Raw genomic sequence first — 25,277 nt, forward strand, 5'->3', positions numbered from 1 at the left:
GGGGAAAGTGACTCAAACAAACAAGTGTTTGGACATAACTGCTGTTAATCTGTCCAATCATGACATGTTGTTTTGTTTATGCATATGTTATGTGCTGACATTTCTCTTTTGCCCTCCGCCATAAATGGATGCGTTAGGATAGAGGTGCTCACAGTTCTCTTCCTCTTCTCCGTTAATTAACATTATTTACTGACCCTGGCCTTTGAGAGGGCTCAGGAGAGATGGCAGGAGAAATTTAAAAGTGTCGATATGCCAGTCGGCGCTTGAAAAGGGGAGTGTTAACGTGATAATGTGACAGCCGAACAAGTCAGAGAATGTCAGAGGCAAAAAGGTATTACCATCCGCTCTGACAGTCCGCAAAAGCCATTAGCACATCTAAAACTGACAGCTCCCGTTCTCGTTACTGGGAGCTGATGCAATGCGAATGCAACACCGTCATTCACTCGTTCCCTCCCACACTCTCGGTGTCTGATCCCGTTCGGTTGTGCCTGATATGTGGCTAATCAGCAATGGGTGACCACAGCGGGACATTTCAGACCCCAGCTGCTTCACAGCTCTACTGAGGAGCAACTTTATTAATCAAAGAGCAGACGGTGGGGCCCCTGGCAACCGCCTGCCACCCGTGCCCCGACACAATGATTTTGGGGCCTCTTGTCCTGAGTTTTGATTACATTCATTACATAAGAGGCCTGCGTACAGTGAGAAGTAAAGAGCACAGCATATGAAATTAATCCACAGCACAGCAGAGAACATTGAGGAAGAGCTTCGACTGAGACAGATGTTCATCGTTCATGCCAACACATGTCTGAAGCCTCATTTCTCTCATTTCCAGTATGGAGAGGTTTGGATCAGCATGAAGCTAAAGTAAAGATACTCTTCCTCCAGACTTAACAAGCTCATTAATAGTGCGAGAGACCACAATGATAGCACAGTAGGCTATGTTAACAAGTACTACAGGTTAGAAGACTCAAAAACAACAACACACTTCTGCTCTTTCAGTTGTTCTTTGTCGAATTGTTTAGCCACTGGCCCTTAGTCAGAGTAGACCAAATATTTGATCTGATCTAAAATAAAACAAGGCTGTGAGGGATAGAAATACAGCTCTCCGAAAAAAACATTCTGGAAAACATGAGTTGTAAATTAAATGCTCAGAGCTTCTGTTCCTCACAAGACGTTTTCATTCATGTCCAATTTAATATTTTGTCTGTTGTTTTGTTGATGTTTTTTACTGAATAGCTGAACAGCTGCTGCTGGTGTCTGGTTTAGATTTAACAAGCTATGTTTCTGGTCACATGTACATCAATAACTTCTGGTCTACTAGTTAATTTTTTATTTTATTTTTAATTTTGCTTTTGTTGAGTTTTGGTCAGTTGTTGACCAGAAGAACACTGCTCTAGGTCCCGAAATCACTGATGAAGGTTAACAAATGTTTTTTTTTTAAGGCTAGTGTAACCGGTCCTACTTGACCCGCCCTACTTGACCCGTTCAAAGTGGGATTCGAACCGGGGTCACGGGCGCTAACAAGGACCGCAGCCATTAGCGTCAGCCATTTGCGTCAGTTGCTAGCACGCCTCTTGAGGCCAGGGGACTGTGGTTTTAATGAACAGCTCTAAATGGCCTATGTTACACTATAGCTGACTGAAAACTAGCTGGATCCCAAAATGAACATGATGTTTCGTCTTTACTATTTATTTGTAATCACAGGAATGCACAAAACAACTCTCAAGTTTTTAATTCCAAAGGATTACACATTTAGAACAATATGGATAAAATTATGCTTTCTGATGAGCTTTTCTGAGCATCTCACTATACTGTTATCATTTCAACTAGTGAAACAGAGGGTGATCACGAAAAGAAAACAGGAGTTATATGAGTATATGACAGATGCATGTAAGATGTATTAACAAAGGCACAGGGAAGAGACAAAAAAAAACATTTAAAACTAAACCATATGAAGTTCTTTAAGCAGTCTTTGTGTATTTATAATGGCAATAGGTAGCACAAGTAACATTGTTTTGATACGTTTAAATGAATACATCAAATGTTTTAGTCTTCGGTTTATTTTGCACATTTCCATTGGCTAAAACATTATTTTCATCGACTCAAATTAGATGCCATTTCAGTCAGAGTCTGACTAAAATAAATGAGTATGACATGGTGAAAAATTTACAAATGTGCTATGTGTGAGATGAGAACTGCTGGAGCGGGTCAAACTTGAGCTCTGCAGAGGATGATAAGTGAACTCCAAATCATATTCTTTTCATTTTCACTGGAGTCCAACTCCTGCAGCCAAGACAGTGGCTCAGGAATCAATTAACAAAACCAACAGTTATTTGAGAGCCAAGATGCTGACCCGACTGAGCTATAGAGTCTCTTCTCTTGCCTGCAGAAACTCATTGTCAGCATCTTAAACCACAAAATCCTACCCCAGGAAGCCCCCTGAGCCTGTGCGTAACACCTAACAGCACAAGCAGCTGTGGCCTGTATCGACTGCCTCCAACAGATTCGTGCAGGGAGTCATTTCTTTGTTTGCAGTGTAAGTTCATATGGAAAACAGGAGGGAACTGCAACATTCCTAATATCAAGGAGGGCATGCAAAAACTTAACGTCGGCTTGTGTTCGAGTGAGACCATGCAAATAATACTAAATCTGCATGAAGGCTGCACTAATTTAACAGGAAAGAAACTACGATAAAGAAAGAGCACACAGACATCACCGTCTCCAGAGGCTTGAAGCAGTTTAGCACGGGTGCATGGAAGATTCTCCAAGGCACATACTGACCTATAAACTCCTTACTGGGCAGAATCTGCAGCACCTGTAAAATCAATATCTCCCTCCCACTAGATGGGAAGCCATTGTTGATAATTGTTTCTGCTACCAATGTTTTCTTACACTGTGGCTGCGGTGCACCTGGACAGCAGAGATACTGTATTCAGCCTGGATTCCTAGGCTTCTCCCACATGGGCAATTGGAGTGCTCTCCTATCAGGTGTACTGAAGCGGGGAAGAATTTGAAGCTGAACTTGTGCACAGTGCTCCAGGTCTGCTAGTTTGTTCTGGAGAATGTCTTGGCGTCGAATCAAAGGCTGAATCCATGACCAACCTGATTTGACTCAGTCTCTGGGGCTGAAGAGGGTCTCAGACCAGATCAAGAGAGTGGCAAAAGCCTGAGGGAGATTATCCTCTCCTGCTAAAGGAGGACAAGAGGAGAGAAAGAAGCAATACTGGTGAGATGTGAAGGAACGCTCTTGTCTTATAGTGATGCACACTTGCTTCAAGCACAGGAAGCAGAGGGGAGAGGGAGCAGGGGCTGATGGAAAAGAAGCATCTCAAATGACCCATTCCATTGATTCAACTTGCCAATTGACATGTCCCAGAACAACAGAGGGGCGATTTAGAAACACTTTCCACCTTAAACGACTCGTGTGCCACAACATACGTTAATGTTGAAATGCAAGAATAATAGCACACACAGGTCAGCAGATCCCAATGAAGGAGCGGATGCCAGACAACGCTGCTGCATGCATTTTTCATTACTTCAGTCTGCAGGTTTGCAATTCAAAATGCACAACAGGCTATAACAGGGATATCAGATATCAGAAGAATAATGGTGTGTGCACACCAAAAGTGAATCAAATATTCGCATTGCGTTACTCACTCTAGTTTACTTGCGAAATAACTTGTTTTTCATGTCACTCGCGCGAATAAAAACATTGTGCAATGAGGAATGTTTTCATGCACATAAACATTTCTTTCTGCCATTTTTTCTGTCATCAAACATGTTGGAGATAACTACAATTGCTGGTCTGTACCTGTTGTGGAAGTCCCAAATACGCAGATGTGTCTGGGTTCACAGCACCATCCAGAGGTGCACACAACTTTGTGAATTTCACGTCTTCTCCAGGAACTGCGCCTGGTTAACAGCCGCTTCCAGCGCTACATGAGGATGATGGGTGCCCAGTTTGATAACCTGTCAAACTGGACGTGTCAATAAGCTCTTCACTGATTGGCTTGCGTGACAATGCATTATGAAAATTTTCTGCTGAAGTAGAATTTTTTCAATTTGCACCTGGAAGAAGCAATTAAGGAGAATATCATGTTTTTGCGGCAAACACTTTATGTCATTTGCATCGCCCAATGCGAATTCACGTCAATTTGCATCTTTGCATTGACTATGTATGCAATCTACTCATAGAATAAGAGCAAAAGTGATAAAAGTGAGCAAGTAAATCAAAACTGAACTGTTATAATTTACATCTTACCTGAGCAACACTGCGCAGAGTGGAATAAAGAATGTGATCAGCGTGATTGATATTCAAAATGGTAAGCAAGCGCTGCTGTGTTTGTATACCTGCAGTCTTAGTTTCGCTTTCCCTTTTTGAATGACTAATATATATGCTTAAATAGATAGATATATTTCCTTTACACGCAGGCACAGAACACGCATACTAGTTGACAGTCACCTGTAGTCCTTAATGTGTGTTCAGGTGCTGTGCCCCAACGCAGGCAATGCGAGGCAAAAACACAGACGGCTTTCATCAGCGCTAGTTCTTTGGTTTGGTGTGTCCCTACCTTTACAGTATATTTCAACCTTTTTAACAAAAAGTTCACCTGTTGTCCAACACAGAAGGCCCACCAGATATTTTGAATATTGGGTCATTTTGACAATGGGTCATTTTTGTTTTCAAAACAATTATATATAATTATATATTATATATTAAATGATTGTGGTTAATTAATACAATTTTTACATTAGACTTTAATGTAAAACATTTTATATTAGAGTTTGTGAAACATTTTACATTAGTAATGCCTACCCTGCCCTAAACCACTTAAAGACTGAAAACCTTTGTACAAATGCTGTAATATAGTTTTGTTGTTAATAATTTGGTCCACAAATTTCAACTGCAGCTTATACAACATGGACATGATTTTGTCAAACTAGAAGAACCTCAAAGTGACAAAATGGGAGAATGAAAAACTCCCAATGAGAAACTCTTCCCCCTTGAGATTTGTGTTATCCAGCTATACTTAGGGTGACCACCTGTCCCGCTTTGCGTTGTACCGCACCGCATTTTCACCCCTTGTCCCGCATGTCGCATATTGAGAAAATGTCCCGCATTTTCACCAGTCTGTTGATTTTTAATGATCATATTGAGAAAACATGCATGCGTTCTTTTGCCTTTTTAAGAAAGCATTTTATTTATTATTTTTGCGGCATCGTTTTTCACCTATATTTAACAGCGCTTCGTCAGAAGTAACATCCCGCCTTACACAAATACGAAAGCCGTTTTTTAAACCATATCCAATGGTTGAAAATAAAGGAGTAAACACGGTCACTGGTAGGTTGTGACGGCTGTCAATCAAAATGTATATATATGTATATATATGTATATATATATATATATATATATATATATATATATATATATATATATATATATATATATATATATATATATATATATATATATATATATATATATATATATATATATATATATATATATATATATATATACATATATATATGCATATATATACATACATATATATACATATATATACATATATATATATACATATATATATATATAGCCTCTATATATATATATATATATATATATATATATATATATATATATATATATATATATATATATATATATATATATATATATATACTGTATATATATATATTCATTTATATACCGAACTGTATTTATTTATTTATTTTTATATATTCATTTATATACAGCACTATCCATTCGTTTTCCATTCGTTTAAATAAATAATGAAACAAATAAAACAACATTAAATTAGTTAATCTTGTATATTAGGCTAATTGATTTGTTGAGTATATATATATATATATATATATATATATATATATATATATATATATATATATATATATATATATATATATATATATATATATATATATATATATATATATATATATATATGTATACATATATATATATATATACATATATATATATATATATATATGTATATATATATATATATATACATATATATATATATATATATGTATATATATATATATATATATATATATATATATATATATATATATATATATATATGTATATATATATATGTATATATATATATATATATATATATATATATATATATATATATATATATATATATATATATATATATATATGTATATATATATATATGTATATATATATATATGTATATATATATATATATATATATATATATGTATATATATATATATATATATATATATATATATATATATATATATATATATATATATATATAGGCTATATATATATATATATCAATTAGCCTAATATACAAGATTAACTAATTTAATGTTGTTTTATTTGTTTCATTATTTATTTAGTTGGATTTTAGTTGCACTTGGTCAGAACGGTTTCAAAAGTAGTTATCTGCATGATGCCTGCTGCCTTTGGGCTCAGTGATGTTGAATTTAAGATTATACAACAGTTTCAGGTTATGTTTTAGTGTTGGTAACATGTCCCACATTGTCCCACACAAACTTAGTAATCGTCCCACATTTGGTTTGTTTGATGGTGGTCACCCTAGCTATACTTCTCTTTGTAGATAGGCTACTATGTGACCTAGAAACGTTTGTATCAACTGATAAAAAAGGATTGTTGCTGCGTGGCTTCTGCCACATCATCACAATATATGCCACTTTTACCTTCCTTGTAATTAAAATTCAACCTCCACTTTTCAAAGATTGAGTGGGTGAAAAAATGACATTCGCTCTAAGAATCAGTTTTTGGTCTTATAACAGTGGGAGATAAACAGCTTGAAATCACTTTGACAGCCTGTGTTACTCTCATCACATACCACAGGGGATTTTAATTCCAACCTGTGAAATTGTAATTGCTTCTCTAGCCAGCACTGGAGAATTGTGGGTAACAGGCATTTTCAAAAAATTCTGTCAGCATTGCCCTATGAATCCGCCATCTCTCTCTCAAAGTCCTGTGTGTCTGCCTCTTTGCTTGAACAGTTTGTGTTTTCCTTCCCAGGTTACCCTCATTCTCTGTGTTTGTAGGAGCCATAGTTGACACTGAATTAACTGGAGCTGCCAGGGGACTGTTTCAGAGCAGCAGCGCCACACAAAACAAGACAAATATCTTTTTAGGGTGTGCGTCCTCTTCTCCTCATCTTTATCTGTTGTGTGGTACTTTGTGTCTTCCTCTCCTCCTCTTGCTGTGAGGCAAGTTCATAAATTAATTTAATTGCATTTCGTTTGTAGGACCCCCTGCTTAAAGACCTGTCAACAGACATCCCATCACACCGCAACCAGAAAAAAAAATAACAAAACAGAAGCTAATTAGTAATGATCATAACGATGAAGCTCTCTAGTGCTTGTCGTCATGGAGTCCCAGAGAGACCTGCTGAAGATAAGAATAATGTCAGCATATATCGTCCACTGAGATTCAGATGGCATCAAGACTTTGTGGAAAATGAGAAAACAATTCCTATTATTTATTTCATGTCTCAGAATATGTATTTCTTATTTGTAATTTCACCATAGTAACACCATAAAAAATGACTGAAGTTGGAACAACCACTGTTCTTTCCTGTGAATGTGTCGAATCTACCACTGTAGGCTAATTCCAACGGCTCTGAAAACTGTGCTAAGTTGCGTCTGAGAGGATAGAGAAGGGGAGGTACAATCCATTGCAGAGATGTTTGCCTCTGTTGGTTAAAAAAAGGCAATAACCATTAAGTATTTCACTTTCAGCAGGAGCTGAAAGCAGGGAGCAGGAGCTCCCAGGAGCTTGGTCCGCATTGCCGGCAGTAAGTCAGACTTGTCCCCGGTGCATGTTGGACTCCGGCAGGGCTGCCCTTTGCCACCGGTTCTGTTCATAATTTTTATGGACAGAATTTCTAGGCACAGCCAAGGGCCAGAGAGGGTCCAGTTTGGGGACCATGCTTTTTGCGGATGATGTTGTCGTGTTGGCCACCTCAGACCACGACCTTCAGCGTGCACTGGGGCGGTTTGCAGCTGAGTGTGAAGCGGTTGGGATGAGAATCAGCACCTCCAAGTCTGAGGCCATGGTTCTCAGTCGGAAAAGGGTGGCTTGCCCACATCAGGTTGGTGGAGAGTTCCTGCCTCAAGTGGAGGAGTTCAAGTATCTTGGGGTCTTGTTCATGAGTTAGGGAAGGATGGAACAGGAGATTGAAAGACGGTTCGGTGCAGCTTCTGCAGTAATGCGGTCGATGTACCGGTCTGTCGTGGTGAAGGAGCTGAGCTGTAAGGCAAAGCTCTCGATTTACCGGTCGGTCTACGTTCCTACTCTCGCCTATTGTCATGAGCTGTGGGTCATGACCGAAAGAACAAGATCCCGGATACAGGCGGCCGAAATTAGCTTTCTCCGCAGGGTGGCTGGGCGCTCCCTTAGAGATAGGGTGAGATGCTCAGTCACTCGGGAGGAGCTCAGAGTAGAGCCTTTGCTCCTCCACATCGAGAGGAGCCAGCTGAGGTGGCTCGGGCATCTATTTCAGATGCCTCCTGGATGGCCCCAGATAAACAGAAGATGATGGATGGACTTTCACCAGTTAGTGTTGAAAAAAATACATTGCCAAAGAGACTCACCTCCCTTGGTATATCAAACAATCATAGAGATGTAATTTACATGATAATAGTTTGAACTTCTTCCTTTGATAATCTAGCAACTACCTTAATTGTGGAGAGATATTGAATATTTCATCACCATTACATTTCCAAACTGCTTTTCGAGCAGCAGCTACATATTAAAAAATAACGTAAGACCCCAGGGCCTAAATTGGACATATAGGCTACAGCAATCATCTTCACTAAACATCCAAACATGCTCTTTTAATGTAGAAATTTAAATACACAGCAGTACAGATTTTTTTTTCTTCAAGTAACAGCTGAGAGAAATTATGTTTATATTGTCTTGCTGTATATGTGGGTTAGGGTTAGGGTTAGTAATGTCTTTTATATATATATATATATATATATATATATATATATATATATATATATATATATATATATATATATATATATATATATATATATATATATATATATATATATATATATATATATATATATATATACATATATATATATATATATATATATATATATATATATATATATATATATATATATATATATATATATATATATATATATATATATATATATATATATATATATATATATATATATATATATATACTTTTAAAAGCAGTTAAGCAAAGACAAAGAAACAATCAATGATCATCAGTAAGAGAATCCTAGACCACTACAATTTAGTGTACCTCCTCTGTTTTAAAAACCAACCAGCTGGGACTGGGAGGAACCTTCATTCAATAATGCCCAAACTGCCGTAGACTGTGTGACACTACAAGCCCACTGATGTGCAGACTGGGGGAAAAATTAGTGCTGGGAATACTCAACAAAAAAATACTGATCTGGAGATTATGTCATGAATATTGGACCCTAGATCCTTTATGGGGATTCTCAAAAAGAGGTGTTCATTGGTTTTTCAACTAATGAAGTCTCAAGTCACTCCTGGGACAACAAACCTAAAGCTTCAGCCGCTACACAGGATAGTTTCTTGATTACATCTTAAAGCTGAATTGCTCGTTCATCTCTTGATTAGTAGCAAAACAGTTTGGTAAATTAAACACAGGCTGAGCAGTAGAGGACAAAGGTAATTAGCTGCACTCAGCTGGTTGGAGAGGAGAATAACCATCACTCACTATCCGCATTCATTTCATTTTGTGCCCCATTATGGCTCAGTAACATCATTACACCACTCCAAATAGTGTAACTTATCTTCAATTACTGGAAGTTGTCGGCCATTAGGGCAGATGTGGATGTAGGGCTGAGCGCTGTGGGGCCGTACGTCAGCCGTAATTAGAGGGCTCACTTTCACAGTGGATAAACACAACTTCGCTCTTGGGCTGCATTTGTCTATTGTTGGTAATCTCTCAGATCACTTCAAATGGACCATTCTTTGGCTCACCTGTGTTTAGCGTGCATGGTGGAGCTAATCGTTTATGAATTGTCTGTGGAACAGAAAGAGGTGCATGTTGAGTTTGAGTCATATGAGTCAAGAGTTTAAAGGGATAGTTCACTCAAAAATGAAAATTACCTCATGATTTCCTCATCCTCAAGCCTTCCTAGTTGTATATAACATTCTTCTTTCAGACAAATACAATCTGAGTTATATTATACATGTCCTGGCTAATCTTAGCATTATAATGGCAGTGAATGGCATCCCAAAATTTGAAGCCCAAAAAAGTCAAGTCAAGTCACCTTTATTCCTATAGCGCTTTTCACAACACAGATTGCTTCAAAGCAGCTTTACAGTGATGATAGGAAATTAATTTTGTTTTAGATGAAAAGCTAAATTAAGTTTTTGATTAGGTAATTTCTGTTGTAAAAACTGATTTCAAAATGTAAAAACGCATGTAAAAAAAAAAAAAAAATATATATATATATATATTGCACAAAATGAAAACAATAATGTAAATACTATTATTATTTTAAGTGTGAATCAAAAAATTAAAAACACATTTAAAAAAAAAAGGGAAAAAAAGCATGATTTCAACTCTTAAATGTCTTGGGCCGCGTGTCCACAAAAGCGTTTTTAGCCGGCTGAAAACGCTAGGCGCTCTGCTGAAAACATCTCGCTGTGGGCAGTTGAGAGCGTTTTGGCAGCGCAGCGTTTTTTTCAGTTGAGACTCTTTGCTTGCTATGATACGGAATATCCGCGGAAGTGTTCCTAGTATCTAATTTCACAGATAGTTTTTTTTCTGTATTGATTCTATATAAAAATGCTGATACAAAGTAAAGTATTTGCTCTGGCTCTTGTTTTTAATTATTTTGTTCCATTATTATACTGCTTGTTGTCATCTGTTGACGTTGTACAGGACAAGCAGAATGTGGCGGTTGGTCAGTGTGATATTTGTCCCGCCCCTCCTCCACTCTGATTGGACGGCTGGGGGAAAAGTGACAGTGATGAGCTCTGCATTTTACTCAAAGTTGAACATTCTTCAACTCTCGCCGACCAGTAAAAAACGTTGTACGCTCAGCGCTTGAGCGTGAAATACTCTCTCAGCGCCTCGTTAAGCTCATGGCGCTCTAAAAACGCTGTGCTCCCATTGAAACAATTGAATAAGCCAGCCAGCTGCTTGAAAAAACGCTTTGGTGGACATGTAGCCTTAGTGTGTGTTTTGGTCATAATTTACTTTTCTAAATCTAATTTCAGCTTTTTATCTCATAATTCTGACTTTTAATCATAATTGAGTTTTTTAAGTCATCATTTTGACTTTAAATCCAAAATATTGAATTTTTATCTCAGAAATGACAGTTGAAAGTCCTAATTTCAACGGTTCATCTCACAATGACTTAGCATGTCATATTTTTGACTTTTTATCTAATAATGAGGACTTTTAAAATTTATATATAATTACTTATAATTATGACTTAGCATGTTGTATTTTCGACTTTTTATCTCACTATTATGACTTTTAAAATCATATTTTTGACTTTTTATCTAATAATGACATTTAAAATTATATTTTCAACATTTTATCTCTTAATTATGACTTTATGATAATTGAAATGAGCTGATCAGTAATATAGTTGAATATTTAGTGCCGTTTCACTTTCTGAAAAGAAAAAATATACATATTCTTAGATTTATATTCCAGTATTTATTCTTTTACAATCTAGGCAAGGCAAGTTTATTTGTATAGCACATTTCATACACAGTGGCAATTCAAAGTGCTTTACACAGAAATGAAATTAAAATAGTCATAAGTGAATAAAATAAAAAATATATAGTATAACAGTTATAATAGGAATTAAAAGAGAATAATAAATAAAGATGAAATCCCCTATCTGGGGTGGAAGAAAATGGAGAGTCAGATTTACTTTAAAAATATTTGTCAGGTAACTGTGTGTTTAGACAGTTCCTTACAAATAAAAAATAAAACAGGGTTAAATTGAAAAACATAATTAAAGTGCAAGCAGTTCGGACAAAGCACAGAGCTCATTCAGTAAATGCACAGGTAAACAGATGTGTTTTTAGTCTGGATTTGAAGTGGCTACTGTTGGAGCACATCTGATCTGTTCAGGAAGCTGGTTCCAGCTACGGCTGGCATAACAGCTAAAAGCAGACTCTCCTTGCTTTGAGTGAACCCTTGGTATTTCTAATTGACTTGATCCTGATGATCTGAGTGATCTGTTGGGTTTGTACTTTATCAGCATATCTGCAATGTATTGAGGTCCTAGGGCATTGAGTGATTTATATACAAGTAATAGTACTTTAAAATCGATCCTAAATGTAACTGGAAGCCAGTGTAAAGATCTGAGGACTGGTGTGATATGGTCATATTTTCTGGTTCTGCTCAGAATCCTGGCAGCAGCGTTCTGTATGAGCTGCAGCTGTCTAATGGTCTTTTTGGGAAGGCCAGTGAGAAGACCATTACAATAGTCCACCCTGCTGGTGATAAAAGCATGAACGAGTTTCTCTAAGTCTTGCTTGGAAACAAAGCATCTAATTGTTGCAATATTTTTCAGATGATAGTAAGCTGATTTAGTTATTGCTTTGACATGACTACTGAAACTCAGGTCTGACGCCAAAATCACACCAAGATTCCTGACTTGATTTTTTGATTTTAGACCTTTAGCCTCAAGATATGCGTTCACCTTGAGAATTTCATCTTTGTTTCCAAATGTAGTGATTTCAGTTTTGTCTTTGTTTAACTGAAGAAAGTTTTGGCACATCCAACTGTTAACTTCACCAATGCATTTACATAAGAGTCAATGGGGCTGTAGTCATTAGGTGATAGGGCTAAGTAGATCTGGGTGTCGTCAGCATAGCTGTGGTTAGCCATTTTGTTATTTTTCATTATTTGGCTCAGTGGCAGCATATACAGGTTGAATAGGAGTGGTGCAAGAATTGACCCTTGTGGGACTCCGCATGTCATGGATGTCCACTCAGACTTATGGTCACCTATACTCACATAATAACCTCTCCCTTCTAAGTATGACCTGAACCATTTGAGGACCATTCCAGAAAGCTCAACCCAATTTTCTAGCCTGTCAAGAAGTATGTTGTGGTCAACAGTGTCGAATGCAGCACTGAGGTCCAGTAGTACCAAAATTGATGTTTTGCCTGTATCTGTATTGAGGCGAATATCATTTATTATCTTTATGAGCGTTGTCTCTTTGCTGTGATGCGGTCGGAAACCAGATTGAAAATTGTCAAAGTATCTGTTTGAGTTCAAGAATTTGTTCAGCTGACTGAAAACAACTTTTTCAATGATCTTGCCTATGAAGGGGAGATTTGAGATTGGTCTGTAGTTGCTCAGTATGGAGTTATCCAGATTTCTCTTTTTCAGGAGAGGCTTTACTACTGCGGTTTTTAGGGAGTTTGGAAAAGTCCCAGAAAGAAGTGAGGCGTTTACCACTTCTAGGAGATCTGCTTCTAAACAGTTAAACACACTTTTGAAAAAAGAAGTGGGGAGTGTGTCAAGGGCGCAGGTTGATGTTTTAAGGTGCTGTACCGTTTCTTCTCAAATTTTACCATCAATTGCTTCGAAATCAGTCATAGTAACTTTCTGAGGTTGTGGTCTGATCTGACTCACCCCAGAGCAAGTCAACGATGTGCTGATCGCATTTCTGATATTATTGATTTTCTCTGAAAAAAAGGAAGCAAACTCACTGCATTTGCTGTCTGAGAGCATTTCACTGGGAATGTGACTCGGAGGGTTTGTTAAACTCTCTACAGTAGCAAAAAGAGTGCGCGTGTTGTTTCTGTTTCTGTTTATAATATTTGAAAAGAAGGTCTGTCTAGCTTTGCCTAGTTCCACATTGAAAGCACGAAGACTGTTTTTATAGATGTTGTAATGGACTACAAGTTTTGTCTTTCACAACATGCGTTCAGATTTCCTGCATTGTCTTTTCATTAATTGCACTGCTGTTGAGTTTCTCCAAGGTGCTTTTTGTTTGCCACTCTTTTTTCTGACTTTCACAGGAGCAATATCATCAATTAGACTCTTAACTTTTGAGTAAAAAGAGTCAAGGAGAAAATCAACAGAGTCTGCAGATATGCTTGGTGTTAGAGATATAGCCTTCATAAACAGCACACTAGTGTTCTCATTTAAGCATCTCTTTTTGACAGAGACAGATCTAGTTTCAATGGCAGGAGAGATTGATATATCAAAGAAAATACAGAAATGATCAGACAGTGCAACATCCTTAATAACTATCGATGAAATGTTTAGCCCCTTACTGATAAGTAAATCTAGAGTGTGTCCACGATCATGTGTGGGTCCGTGTACATGTTGTGTCAAATCAAAAGTGTTAAGAACAGTCATGAGATCTTTTGTTGTACTGGATTCAGCATTGTCAATGTGAATGTTAAAATCCCCAGCAATAGCAAAACAGTCAAACTCAGATGTGATTGCTGGTAACAGCTCTGTAAATTCATCAATAAAAGCTGCACAATATTTTGGAGGCCTGTAAATAATGATAAGCAGGATGCGTGGAGCACCTTTTAGCACAATGCCCAGATATTCTAGAGACAAGTAGTCACCAAATGATACTTGCTTAAATTGATAGACATCTTTAAAAAGAGCAGCGACCCCTCCACCCCTCCTGACTGCTCTGCAGACATTCATAAAAGTAAAGTTAGGAGGGGCTGTTTCATTGAGGACTGTTGCACTGTAGCTGTCTTCTAGCCACGTTTCATTTAGAAGCAAAAAATCTAGGTTGTTTGTGGTTATTAAGTCGTTGACTAGAAATGATTTGTTTTTAAGTGAACGGATGTTTAAAAGTGCTAACTTAACAGTATTCATTTTAATTTTTAATCTAAAGTGTTGAACTAACACTAATATAGTTTATTTAAAGTGAACATATGGATGCTGGTAGCTCATACAATACTATCAAATATCTGATCATGGCTGTGAGTTCAGCTGTAACACTAGCATAAAAATGTTGTAACTTAAAAATGTGAAGTAAAGTAAAAGTCAGTGGTGGCTTGTCAAAATTTTGAGGTGAAAATGGGAGGATGACAATTTAATGCTAATCAAATTCCTAGTTATTAATTTCTTTATGTCTCAGAATGTCCTTTTCTTGTTAGTAATTTTACCACTGTAACACCATAAAATATTACTGAAGTCAGAATCACAGCTGATCTTCCACGAATGTGCCAAATATTTTGTTGTAATTACAATAGTTCAGAAAACTGTGCTAAGGCAAATCTTAGGGGATAGAGAAGATGAGCAAAATACATAGCCAGAGACTTTTTACCATCTTCCATTGGTAAAAAACAAAAACAAAAAACAACAACAACAAAAAACAATAGCCAATCAACCATGGAGTTTTAGCAGTTAGAGTGTTAAGAAAAAATACATCACAGAGGAAGCTAGCCTCCCTTGGTATACCAACCAATAATCATAGAGACTTAAATTACGTGGTATTATGGATACCAGTTTATGGAGAGCAGAGATATTGATAGTGATAGGCTAGGTGAGTGAAATTATATTTATATCGTCTTGCTATATACTTGTCATTTTCTTTACATTTCCTATCTAAAAGTGACCAAAAAAGCAATTTTAAAGCAGTTAAGGAAAAAAAATACATCCTCGAGAAGGGATCCCCAAATATATTACCGTATTGTTCCGAATATAAGACAATGTTTTTTTTCTTGGAAATACATCAGAAAAAATGGAGTCGTCTTATATTCGGGGTCTAAACTTTTATATGTCAATACTACACCCGCCAAATACGAGTAAAACGAGTGTTCCGACCAGGACCGATAAACAGGTAGCCGAAAAAAGAAATGAAGGTACCGGATATCGCTAAAGAGCTGACCTTACCACCATCAAGGCCCATGATTTCTTATTTCGGCTATGTAGTGATGCATATCCTCAAAGAGGCCGCTTTGATGCGGCGAATGGACTAGCGCTTGCGCTCCGACTTCAGGAAGAAACTGCTGTCTTTTCAGCACTATGTGATCAGCCTAAGGAGAAAAAAAATAATCATATGGATAAGTAATACAAACACCTGTGTTTTTTGACATGCCAGCATCTGTCACTGCAAATAAAATTTTGTGAAATCAATATAGTGAAATCAACTAAAAGAGAACTTCAGGTTATTTTTATGGTAGCTATGCCATAAAATGTTTATTTCTGAAAGTGATTGTTGGTACATTTTACCAAAATTTATCATACTTTAAATAAAACGAATTTTTCATTATTTTCTTTAAAAGACAAGATTTGGTTGTCTTCGGAAAACATTGGAATAACCATCTTAAATAAGGGGGGGGGGGCGTCTTATTCAGAGTCATCTTATATTCGGAACAATACGGTACTTTTAAAATAAGGCTTCCTCATATATGTCAAGTCAAGTGACCTTTATTTATATAGCGCTTTATACAATACAGATTGTTTCAAAGCAGGTTTTCAGTGGTTACAGGAAAATTATTCAATGATGTAAATAGAGTTCATTTTGGCTGTATAGCAGCTCTAAAAGAAAATAGTGTCATTGTTCAGCTAAAGGTAGATCATTGTTGATTAAGTTCTGTTGTAAAGATAATCAATTATTAAATTAATCAATTTAATCTATAAAGAAGTTCTGTAGAAAATCATCCAATCGTGTCAGTGCAGTTAGATCATCCAGTTCCTTTTGCTTGATCAAACTTAGGTTTTATATATCTAGGTTTTACATAGCTGTGGGAATCTTGAAAAAAAAAAAAAAAAAGAGTTGTAGATGGGATTAATTAAAATAAGAAATACCCTGGGAAGTCTATCTAGTGGGCCCCGGACTCTCAGGTTGAGAACCACTGATCTAGACATTTAATTCCCTTTCTATTAATGGCACAAATATTTTTTTTGTCACATACATGGTTTCTTATACCAAAAGAAAGCAAATGTGGTAAATGTTACTTTTTCGGTCTCCCCTACACTCAACTCCACTCATGTATGGATGTGTGATTATTTCCTTCTATCTATCTCTCCTGTAGTGATGAGAATATCTGATAAGACTGGCAAGCAGGTAGAATAATTGCTTTGGATTTGAAGTGCTTGTGTCAAAGGTCCTGGTGCTCAGAGGAAGTTCAAGTGATGGGGACAATTTCCACTGTCATCATTCATTGTGCAAACAGGGACAGAGAGGCGCTGCTCCATAGTAAATGCTGGAGACACTACAGGCGAGCAGCTTGATTAAATGACATCACCACGATATCCATTTACAGGTCAGTGCACACAAAATGACGAGAGACCAAACAAATTAGCTGAGCTTGAGCAAGGTTTCTGTAGCAAATGGCCTGGATGAGTGTGTAAATGGATTTACCACTATTGACAGGTAGACATATTTAACGGCAGAATGTGACTCCATCCAGATTAAAGGTTTTCTGACATGCCATACCAAAACATCATTGACAGTATAATTGACAATTATCCCTCAAGTCATTGGAGGTCACAAGAATATGACCTGGAAGCAGATGTCAATATGTTCCTGTCTCATACATGATGCTGCCCTGAATTTGCAATTGACTAGAAAGATTTTGCGCCTCCGATTGGCTTCTGAAGATGATTTTACAAAAGATGCTCAAAGTAGCTTTAAGTGATGAAAAAAGCTGTTGTTTTTCTGATGTTTGGATGTTCAGGTGTGCGTCACTCAGAGCGGTTATGAACAACCATGTTGACAGACTAAATATTTATTTAGGTCCCTCCCCAACGTATTCAAATACCCTCAATCGCTCAAAGTCAAAGGCATAAGCCTCAACACAAGCAATGCTGGCAAGTGACCAAGTTACTAAACAGAAAGCACTCGCTGTCATAATGGCTCCTGAACTCCCAGCATGCATTGCAACTGCAGAAGTGTGTGTGTGTGTGTGTGGATTAGACACTCCAAGCAACAAGACTCTCCAATCCAAGACGCAAGGGCCACCCAGCTAAGAGAGCAGATGAAAAAGCACTACATACAGTCAACAATTTATCGAAAATCCCTGCCAACTCATATGGGTTTGACTAAGCAAACAATGTGAGGCAGAGGCAGCCTGCAAATGGTCAGACTCTTAACGGGATTTAACGTGAAACATGCTATTCATAGTGTGGCTTTCAAACAGTCCTCATGGTTTTGGTGTCTGATGAAAATGGCTCCTTTCATTCACACAAATATATATTATCTGTCTCATAGAGGTTCATTTGGGGTTATACTGACGCTGACAAAGGGCATTATGCAGACAACAGAGACGTGATTGAGGGTGGAAACGAAGCATTCGGACACTATTTACATGAAAGTCAAGAGTGCACTAAACCCACAAGATTCTCACTTTCCCATTACAACAGTAACATAATAATGTTGTCTCATCAGCAAAGTAATTGTGCCATATTGACTCAATATATTTTAATTTGAGTTTGTCATAAACTGTGTTGAAATGCTGATGGTTAATGTAAAAATATATATTTTTTTTCTCTACAATTGTCTATGTTTAACATCTCTGATTACTAAATATCTTGTTGTGTGATAAAATGCTCAATTAAACATTGTGACTCAATGGCCCATCAACAACCTCAAACAATCCTGAAATAAAATAGAAAGTGAACACCATTTCTCCATAGTATTCAATAACAGGCGTACAAGAGAGTGGTCTCACTGCTAGCTGCCTGTTGAGTGATTCAATATAATACTTTAATAAGCACAAAAGAAGAAGAAGAAAAAAAAGATCATACATAAAACCGTGCAGACCCGTGTGTTTATGCACAGAATATCCCTCGGGCTGATAGCAGCTCTCCTCACAAAGCTATTTAAGGGACTGAACTTTCAACACCTCCAATAAAGAGTGAGCTGGCAGCACTCATGCACGGAATTATGGGTCATACCGAGAGCAGAGCCTCTATTCGACAGCAGAACTAATGGTTTATGCATATGCATGTGCACCTTCATTGGAGTGGTATAGCAGGAGTCGTCCTCTCTGTCCTGTCTGAGCTGAACAATTCCCCTTTGGCTGTGTTTACCGTGGACAAATGATGTTTCGATATTCACACACACGCCGGCATCAACCTGCCAATCAGAGCTCTCGTGCCCTCTAGTCTTCTCAGAAACAAGTTCATATGTGAGGCTGTCAATTAAACAGCACAATGAAAGACTGGAGACCCTCCTAGAAGCCCAAGTGGATGCAGGAGCCAGTAAAACTACTTAGAATTACATGACACTGTGCATGGAGGTCTCAAATGCGATGTGCTGTCATTGAGAAGGATTAAACCCACAAAGTTGTAAGTGAAAACTGCTGTGTGAAAGATCTTAAATGGAAAAGCTTCTGTTGTCGCTCATTAATGCTGTGCCGGAGCAGCCCATATCAAAGATGACTGGATTCATGTATGACTGTATAACCACTATACAGTTCCTGTTGTTTAACTGTTGAATGCTTCTTGACAATCTGTTTAATGTCAACGGGAAATGGCTTTCACAACCAATTTCAAAAAATTGCGTATTACTTGAACTTGAAAATACACAGGCAATTGATGGTGTGAAGTGGGCATGGACAAGATTTTTGAGATGCTTCATCTATAATAGCAGCCTAAAACAAAGATTAAATAGAGTACAGCAGTGTTGATGTATTTTGGTAGGCCATCCTGTAAATTTGCATCACCTGGATTTCTTCCATTGGCTTTTGGATTATTGACGAAAATATGCTGTGACCAACAAAACTTTATGATTCTTTAATTCTTTAATGCACTTTCATTCATTTTGAAGCTTAAATACATTCGCCAAAAGTAAAAAGTTAAATGCAAGCTATAAACGAAGTATAACGAAGTGGGCAAACCACCCTTTTCCGACTGAGGACCATGGCCTCGGATTTGGAGGTGCTGATCCTCATCCCAGCCGCTTCACACTTGGCTGCAAACCGTCCCAGTGCATGCTGAAGGTCCTGGTTAGAAGGGGCCAACACGACAACGTCATCCGCAAAGAGCAGAGACTTAATTTATCATTTTCCTTAAAAGCATGATTTAGAATAGTTTGCAAGAGCGCTATTATCAATGCAACAAGGCAATGAAAGCAGACAATTGAGTAGATGAGTTTACCTGTTTGGTGTGATGTTTAATGTCCCCTACCGCCTCTGTAGCCCCATTTAGAAAGGTTGTTAGTAACTAAGACAAGTAAAAGCTTTTTTTATTTTTTTTTAAATCAAGAGTATTACTGACATATTTTATGATGTAGAATAAAACGTGAAAATATTTTGAGCTTGTTAACCACAGACCTTATTTTAGGCATTTAAAAAAAAAAAAAAAAAAAAACTTGACTTCAGGATGATGGATCCAGATTTGCTAAAATTGCTTTATATATATATATACACTTTTATATAATTGCTTTATGTATATATATATATATTATATATATATATATATATATATATATATATATATATATATATATATATATATATATATATATATATATATATATATATATATATATATATATATATATATATATATATATACACACTCACCTAAAGGATTATTAGAAACACCTGTTCAATTTCTCATTAATGCAATTATCTAATCAACCAATCACATGGCAGTTGCTTCAATGCATTTAGGGGTGTGGTCCTGGTCAAGACAATCTCCTGAACTCCAAACTGAATGTCAGAATGGGAAAGAAAGGTGATTTAAGCAATTTTGAGCGTGGCATGGTTGTTGGTGTCAGACGGGCCGGTCTGAGTATTTCACAATCTGCTCAGTTACTGAGATTTTCACGCACAACCATTTCTAGGGTTTACAAAGAATGGTGTGAAAAGGGAAAAACATCCAGTATGCGGCAGTCCTGTGGGCGAAAATGCCTAGTTGATGCTAGAGGTCAGAGGAGAATGGGCCGACTGATTCAAGCTGATAAAAGAGCAACTTTGACTGAAATAACCACTCGTTACAACCGAGGTATGCAGCAAAGCATTTGTGAAGCCACAACACGCACAACCTTGAGGCGGATGGGCTAAAACAGCAGAAGACCCCACCGGGTACCACTCATCTCCACTACAAATAGGAAAAAGAGGCTACAATTTGCACGAGCTCACCAAAATTGGACAGTTGAAGACCGGAAAAATGTTGCCTGGTCTGATGAGTCTCGATTTCTGTTGAGACATTCAGATGGTAGAGTCAGAATTTGGCGTAAACAGAATGAGAACATGGATCCATCATGGCTTGTTACCACTGTGGGTGGTGGTGGTGTAATGGTGTGGGGGATGTTTTCTTGGCACACTTTAGGCCCCTTAGTGCCAATTGGGCATCATTTAAATGCCACGGCCTACCTGAGCATTGTTTCTGACCATGTCCATCCCTTTATGACCACCATGTACCCATCCTCTGATGGCCACATCCAGCAGGATAATGCACTATGTCAAAAGCTCGAATCATTTCAAATTGGTTTCTTGAACATGACAATGAGTTCACTGTACTAAAATGGCCCCCACAGTCACCAGATCTCAACCCAATAGAGCATATTTGGGATGTGGTGGAACGGGAGCTTCATGCCCTGGATGTGCATCCCACAAATCTCCATCAACTACAAGATGCTATCCTATCAATATGGGCCAACATTTCTAAAGAATGCTTTCAGCACCTTGTTGAATCAATGCCACGTAGAATTAAGGCAGTTCTGAAGGCGAAAGGGGGTCAAACACAGTATTGGTATGGTGTTCCTAATAATCCTTTAGGTGAGTGTATATATATATATATATATATATATATATATGTATTAAGACATTTCTTTTTTAAATTAGTTTCTCAAACAATCCAGAGTCCCTGAGGAAAAAGCACTCTTCCTTTGATGGCCATCCCCACACTCAGAAAGACACACGCTGCCTCTTTCCCAGGCATTTGCATGGTGTCTAGGTTACTGCAGTCTCTTCTCATCTGGCCGGTTAGCATTCTCTAAGGAGGAAGAAGTTTCTCCAGGGAGTGTTGTGAGAGCGCATCTACCCTCATGCGGAGCACACACAAGGAGTGTTGACTGCATCACAGTGGACTGGTGTCAGCTCCGCTACAGCTTCATTCTACACTGAAACGTGCCCAGGGATCCCTGCTTACTTAAGGTTTTGCATGTCCTGTGATTCTGCACACTTGTGTAGACAGAGCTGACTTCAAAATGCCTGCACGGATTCCTCAGCTGTCTCAGTGCAGCTCATCCGAAGACACATCCCGTAATAAGACCGCAAAGTGGGAGATTTCAGAAGCAACACTAGGCTGGGAATCTGGGTGGTGCCGATGGGGTTTAACGCTACAGCGCAGACTCGACCTACAAGCTCATTTGAGATGTTTTGACAAAGCCTCTGTTGTTGAAATGTTTGAAGACTGCATAAACATAAAACACAACTGTCCCTGTTGTGAGGAACTGTCAACATCATGCATCTGTATATTGTAGACTGAACCATAAAGACATGTAGGCATTGGTGGAGTTTGAGGGTATTCATAACATGTAGGAAAAATGTATATGTAGAATTGCTTACGAGGGTCTGACATGATATTTACAGTCACTGTACTTTATTCCCGTAATATTTGAGCACGAAGTTCCATTAATATCAACAGCCCATTAATAATTCATCCTGTCATCAAGAGTATTACATTTTCAATTAATCTGACATTCAAAAACACAGATGATAACACACACCATGAAACACGGTATTCTAACTGAGGTCATAAACACACTGTAGCTTCACAAGCACACAAAATAAAGTGGCTGACCTCTTCATGCCAGAATCCCTTAGAAAACATTCCAGAAATACAACCCAGGAGACAGAGGAGAGTGTGTGGAGTCTCGTTTATTAGACGTGCTTTATGCTGGGAACAAAGATTGGAAGAGTCTGTTGCTCTTAGCCCAAAGCCAACAGTGAGACACCTGGCCTGAAAATGAATGACTGCTGGGATTGAAAATGAACATAAAGCCAAAGACGCTTTCAAGCTGTTCATAGGCAAAGAGGCTTCGATTTCTACAAACAAAATAAAAAAAGAAAGAGAGAGAGAGAAAGAAAGCTATTCTAAAACATCACAACGGTTGCCGTCAATTGAAAGCAAAAAAGGTTAAACTCCAATTTTTTTAAACTTTAAAATTGGAGTCTTTAATCAGCAGGGAAAAAAAATCCCTAACCCCGGGATCAATTTACGTTTGAAGACATTAGTATTCGACCACCGGTTTCAGTCCTTGGGTTACTGCACACTCTATAAGGCCATGTCCGACACATTGAGATAAATTTACAGTGTCAGTGGAGCTCAATCACAAAAATCATGATTATGGCAGCCAGAGCAAGTCCCAAAGAGAGCAGTTTGAGTCCATCACCATCAAATCCCCATGACCATCCAATGAGCGCAGAGGATGCCACAGAGGCATGGACATCATTCTGATGGGCCGTCTTCAGCTCCTGTGAAAGGAAAGAGAATTGAAGATAAATACCAGACAGAGCTGAAAATATCTCAATCATATCTGTTACTGTAAAAGTGAGCGATGTGACTCCTGCTGCCTTTTGCATGGGACCATCCTAAAGCATGTTAAAGCTCATCTCTGGATTTGTGTTCATGCAAACACAAGAATTCAATAGCTTTATTCTCTACTTTCATGTGTTTTTATTCTACTACTGAAAGCCACACAAAGCACCTGCGCTCAGCGACAATAACAGGTGGTTCAACAGAAATAAAGACCCATTAAATACTGAAATCATATTCAACATCACCTGCACTAATTGCAACTCAAAAGATAAAGATTATTACTGTAATAACAACAGAGGAACTGATGTAACGGAGTTTCTGGTTTTATGCATTTATGCATTAATAGTGTTAAATAATCACAATCGCTGGAGCACGAGAACGCTTGGATGGAAGCTGACAGTGTGATGTGATATGAGTGAATGTGTGCGGTCCAGATGTTATCCATCTATATCATTCTGACAGGACGGTGACAGAGGGCAGTTACACTCAAAAATGGCAAGAGATTTAAGCGCAACTTCACATCAGAGGACACATCAGAGACTCAAAGGGTAAAATGGTTGTAAGTGGAAGTCGTGTCTTCTCTAATGTGTTGGCACATTAAAGGTTCATCTATAATGGACCCAGTAATGGGTTGATGTCTCCCATCAGCACAGGCCTGACAGCTCACCATATAATGTGTTAAATTCTGTACTCCTGATATTAAATATAAAAACAAGTGTGCTTCTATTACATAATTTAACCATTGAAATATCTCGTCCAGCAGAAAAAAAGCGGTCTCTGCGTCTGTTTTAAACCCCTTTAAAACACTGAATTCACGCCACCTTTCAAAAGCCCTTTTTATCCTTGTTTTCACATAGGCCCGGTTGAAGTCTCTTTTTTTCTGTAGCCACTCCGAGGGTGCGTCTCAATCAGCTCCTTAGCTCAGTAGTCAGGGCACTGATCAGGGAGTCAGCCCACTGACTTATGTCCTGATCAGTGCCCTGACTACTGAACTAGGGAGCTGATTGAGACGCACCCCGAAAGTCTGAAGTCTTTTGCATTTTACAACAGGTGAATCTCCAGTTGTCACTGGTGATTGTCGTTTGAACCTTTCTGGATCCGCCATCAAATAGAGAAGTTTAATTATATCAAGTGCTGTGAGAAAAGGCTATAAATCTCCACCTCCCACAGCCTCATACGCAATATAGCCTACTAGCCGGGACACTTTCTTTATGTGTACAGATGTGACGTAATGATGCAAAGACATGCTTGAATTTCCCGTGGAAATCCACCAGTACCACTGGAATTAAAAACATTATTACAAGCTTACCGTTGTAAATCGAGCTAAGGTGAGCAGATAGTATTGAACACTAGCTGGTTACGTACTTGCTCAAACATTTATTTTGGAAAATTTTTAACCCAAAAAAGTTACGGACTGCAGCTTTAACATTAGTTAACTACATTACTTAACATGATCTAACAATGAAAAATACTTTGCCTTTTCTGCATTTATTTAGACAGGACAATAGGAGGACAGACAGGAAATCATGGAAGAGGGAGAGAGGGGAATTTGACCAGGAAAGGACCTTGAGCTAGCCTGGATGCCAACCAAACTTGGCCCCGGCCACAACATTTGAGCTCAGGCAGTTCGGTCTGGACTTGATCTGTAGAGAAGTAATTATGCCTGAACAGAAACTGTTCGAACCAATGAAATTGTCAGGGCGGGCTTTAGACGATGATGGACAGATGATAAACAGTAACGTAATCATCCTTGTC

At 37.8% G+C, this 25,277-nt stretch overlaps 1 protein-coding gene across 2 annotated transcripts in view; it reads right to left on the reverse strand.

The window, feature by feature from the left end:
* Nucleotides 1-22,557: 22,557 nt before the first annotated feature.
* Nucleotides 22,558-25,277, reverse strand: part of cdkal1 (CDK5 regulatory subunit associated protein 1-like 1) — a 491,565-nt gene continuing 488,845 nt past the window's right edge. For both annotated transcript variants that reach the window (XM_079836708.1, XM_079836709.1), the window contains exon 15: nt 22,558-23,458. In XM_079836708.1, the coding sequence (XP_079692834.1) occupies nt 23,300-23,458 (159 nt within the window). In that variant the 3' untranslated portion in view covers nt 22,558-23,299. The remainder of the gene's footprint in view (nt 23,459-25,277) is intronic.

Source organism: Gobio gobio (assembly GCF_949357685.1).
Source record: "Gobio gobio genome assembly, chromosome: 15".
In the NCBI taxonomy this organism is placed as follows: Eukaryota; Metazoa; Chordata; class Actinopteri; order Cypriniformes; family Gobionidae; genus Gobio; species Gobio gobio.